We start from the raw sequence: 4,290 nt of genomic DNA on the forward strand, positions 1-4,290 counted from the left end.
TATTTTTAAGAAGATTCAAAGATGAACAATGGCCTCAGAGCAAAGAACAAAACCTGGACAGTAAAATGCAGTCTCAAGGAAAACAACGAAAGGGTATATCTATGTGATCCTTTTTTAAGATCTCAGAAAGATTTCAGAGCATTCTTCACTAACTTTATTTGCAAGCAGCCCCACATCAGCCTCACAGGTGGCCCAAGGTAGAACTTGTCATGGAAAAAAGTGTGGGTGTGTCTTTTGTTTAATGGAGTTAAGACTGAATAAGAATCATAAACAACCTGACAGACAGAGAGAGAGAATTTGTGCTATTAGAAGCACCATGAGTTTAGACTAAAAGGGACAGGAAAAATTTAGAATTAGAAGTCTTGGTACCCTCAATCTTTGCACACAGGAAGCACACTAAGAAAGTTAATCAGCTACACACATGGACCATTATTTTAAGGAAGGTAGGATAACTCAGAAGGCTGAACTAAGGTAACAGAGGACCAATTGGTGACTCATGGAATGAGAATGGGCCTTAACCAAGGAGCTGGAAGCATGTGCCCAGTTGAATTTTAGAATTACTGTGGCCTATTCCCCCTCTTGAATAGAATTTTCACTTAAGGCTCTCCTATAAGTATCTCAATATTGTATGTTAGATGTGAGAAAAGCATATGATCTGTTTTCTTTATGCCACTGGCCTTCTGATTAAGAGGAATAAAACTGGAGGAACTGTACCTGAAGCATCTCTTTTGTACCTAGGCTTAATTAAAATGATAAGGTCCTAGATGTTCATACACTGCCATAAGAGGATAAGATTATTTTTCATGTGAGAAAAATGCAAATATTATCTGTCCAGAGGAATGACTATGGTAGATTAAAAATGGTTGCAAATCTTTAATAATTTAATTGAGAAATTCTTTTTTCCCTCCCTTTGAACCTGATTTGGCCTATGGTTACTTTGACCAATGGAATATCCTAGAAGTGATGCAGAATTGATACTATATACTGTCCTGGGCCTAGAATTTAACAGGACTGGTGCTTCTACTGTGGTCTCTTATAAACCTAAGCAGCTATGTAAGAAATATAACTAGACTAGAAATCTGCCAGGCTAATGACATGAAGTAGTCCTGGAAAAGGGGGTATGAATGGGAATCAGCTGACACCCAGCAGTTCCAGAGGAGCCATATGTCACCTAGCTAATTCAGCTGATATAATGGAGAAGAAGCAAACTCTACTGTCCCCTATATTAATCCCTGTGGCTTAGAATTGTGAGATAAAATTATGATAAATTGTTAGTCTAAGCCACTAAGTTTTGCTGCAACAGTGGATAACCAGAGCACATATTAATTATATAGAGAAGATGTTGTGGCTTGAAAAGAGCACAAAATGCTCATTGAAGGTCAGAGGTACTTAAATAATATTTTATATTCCCTATCATTGTCCAGCTCATTTAATGGAGTGTGACGGGCATGATTCATTAGAAAATATGTCAACAATTTGAGTAAATATAATTATTAATTCTGAAAACAATTTTTTTAAATGAAAGTTACATCAAGTAAACTTATCAGATAGTATATTGGGTCAATTAATGAGGAAGCAGTAAATTCTAACACTGTGCATTATATCCATTATATAATTTGGAATCAGAGATCATGACATCTTTGACTCCAGTTAACTGTTCTTTTTCAAGCAGATAAGGGGACTCATATTCAGTTTCTGATTACAATTAAAGCCTTGATGGTCACTGTCAATCTCTCTTTGCCTGTTAGTATTATTGTTAGTATTATTGATTATCCTGTTTGTTCATGATTTATTTTGCTATTTTGTTTGTTTTTGTCTCTAAGTAGAGAAATGTTTCTAGCTTATATAAATCAGCATTGAAATTTATTTTGATATATATATATAATTAAAACACCCAGTTATAATTGTGGAATATATATATATATATATATATATATACACATATATATATATGTGTATATATATATGTATATACATATATATATATATATATATATATATATATATATATATATATATATATATTCCACAATTATAACTGGGTGTTTAGCTATATACTAGAAAAGTCACAAAATGATAGGTTGAGAAAATTCGTTTTTTTAAAAAATTGTATGTAGCTATTTCTCACGTGGTCTCAGCTCTGGAGATAAGCGGGACTGCATAGAACATTCTGTTGTTACTAAGGTACCCATGCGCCTGCGTGGAATGTAGTGAAACAGAGGAGGAAACAAAAAACCGTTACAGCCGTTGGCGCCATACTTGCCACCTTCCCAGATTGTCAGTTTCTGGGTGCTCAGTTTGTGGAGGCTCAAGCTGAATTCTCAAAGGCCATGAGTTACCGGGGCCCTCCTCTCAATGTGTTCGGCATGACCTCTGTTAAGGTGGACAACCTGAGCCCCTGTACTACAACCAATAGCCTGCGGATTATCTTCCAGAAGTATGGGGAGATTGGCGATGTGTATATCCCACGAGACCGCTTTACTAAAAAACCTCGAGGCTTTGCTTTTGTTCGTTTCCTCAACAGGCGCCATGCTGAGGATGCCATTGATGCCCTCGACACGATCATGCTGGATGGCCATGTATTGCGGGTACAAATGGCACGCTACAATCGCCTCCCAGACCTCCACTATGGCAGCTATGTGGTAAATCCTGCACACAGGTACGAATGCCGGAGCCGCAGCCCAATGGGGCAAAGCCAATTCCAATCTCAAGGCACATATCTCTACAGCCATGCGAAGTCCTCATCTCGCTTTCCTGATGCATCTCCATCAACCTCTGAATCCACATCAACCAGTTGTTTCCAGTTCAACTTCTCCTGGATGGCGGGATCTTCCTCACTAACAACATCCAGAATGGGATCCAGAAGCCTTCCACCAGAAGAGAAGTCCAGATCGCCACCCAAGAATCCCTTCAAGTCTCTTGGAGAGGAAGGAGCAGCACCCTACTAGGATAATGAGTCATTAGCAAGTAACCTGACTGAGGACTTGGGAAAGGGGAGAACAACTGAATCAGAGTCCTTGGAATAAACTACTAGCTGTTGAAATGGTTATTCTTTAACATGTCTAAGTTTTTACTTGTTTTAATTTTGTTTCAAGTGGTAAACTTCATTTTACTTGGTATTTTGTTGCTGTTATTAAAATATCTTCTAAGTTCATGAGCTGGACAACTTCAAGTTGTTATTGGTTGAGATATTTCAGGTGAAATTTCATTTTTTGTTATGTACTTTTTCTTTGAAAGTAAACAGATAATTTAATTTGTAGCCTCTTAATTTAAGAAAATGTAAGCGGCCTTTTGTTCAGTAGTCAAAAACTGTCTAGTGATTGACAATTGCATCATCCTTATAAAAATAAGGACTCACTAAAATTGCTGTAAGTTTATTTACATGTGCAGTTTACCTTTGGATCCAAATGCTAATCTGGACCTGCATTTCTATAAAAACATTTCAGATGAAAATAATTTATTTTTAAGGGATTATTTATCAACACAGTTCTAACCTCTTATGTATTTTTGTGCACTAGACATAGTTGTATAGCAATTGAGTAATGGGGGCTAGCTGTTTAAATGGTGTTTCACAGTGCTGAATACTTGGCTATTTCATGTTTTACCCTGATTGTCCCTATGTAAGGGTTATGTGCTGTGCAGAAACAAATGGCTATCGGGTTTATTAAAAAGTCTGACAATTGCACTTCCTGTCACCCATGCCTTGCATATATGTAACAGAGCATACAGTAAGCACATTTAGTAGATGATGAAGACACCTTTATTTTTTCCTCTTATCCCCAAAGTGGTAAAGCTGATCATCTATGAATTTAAGTATATAACATTTTAAGAAGCAAATTATTTTTACCTTTGTAAGTAACAATAACATGCTGTATCTTTTTTGCTTATGTATATACTATACTATAACCACTTTCTGAAATTTAATTAAAACATTTTTCCTGGAGTTTTAAAAACTAAAATTTGTTGTGATGATATTCTCATTAATAAAATTTTAAAACAAAAGATATTGAGGTCATCTGTCTCAAATATTTCATGAATAAAAATAACAAGACAACTGAGTACCAACTTAAGCTAAAATCAAAGTCACATACTGCTACTACCACAAGGCTCTGATTCCCATACTTGTCATGACCTTACACTGGCTCTGCTCTGAATCTCCTTGAATTGCCTTCTATGGCTCAATTCTCCATTTCAACTTATTGGCTTTGAATTCATGTTTTGAGAGAGAGTTATTCCTGCCCTCACTTTGGAATCTGTACCTGCTCTGATTCATTTGCTTCTCTTTTAGCT

At 36.3% G+C, this 4,290-nt stretch overlaps 1 protein-coding gene across 1 annotated transcript; it reads left to right on the forward strand.

Moving 5' to 3' along the window:
• The first annotated feature begins 2,330 nt into the window (after positions 1 to 2,330).
• LOC103297874 (serine/arginine-rich splicing factor 2-like) lies at positions 2,331 to 2,948 on the forward strand. The gene has a single exon (XM_054715215.1). It carries the CDS (start codon positions 2,331 to 2,333, stop codon positions 2,946 to 2,948), a length of 618 nt encoding a protein of 205 aa, XP_054571190.1.
• The last annotated feature ends 1,342 nt before the right edge of the window (positions 2,949 to 4,290 follow it).

This window comes from Eptesicus fuscus, chromosome 1, assembly GCF_027574615.1.
Source record: "Eptesicus fuscus isolate TK198812 chromosome 1, DD_ASM_mEF_20220401, whole genome shotgun sequence".
NCBI classification, from domain to species: domain Eukaryota; kingdom Metazoa; phylum Chordata; class Mammalia; order Chiroptera; family Vespertilionidae; genus Eptesicus; species Eptesicus fuscus.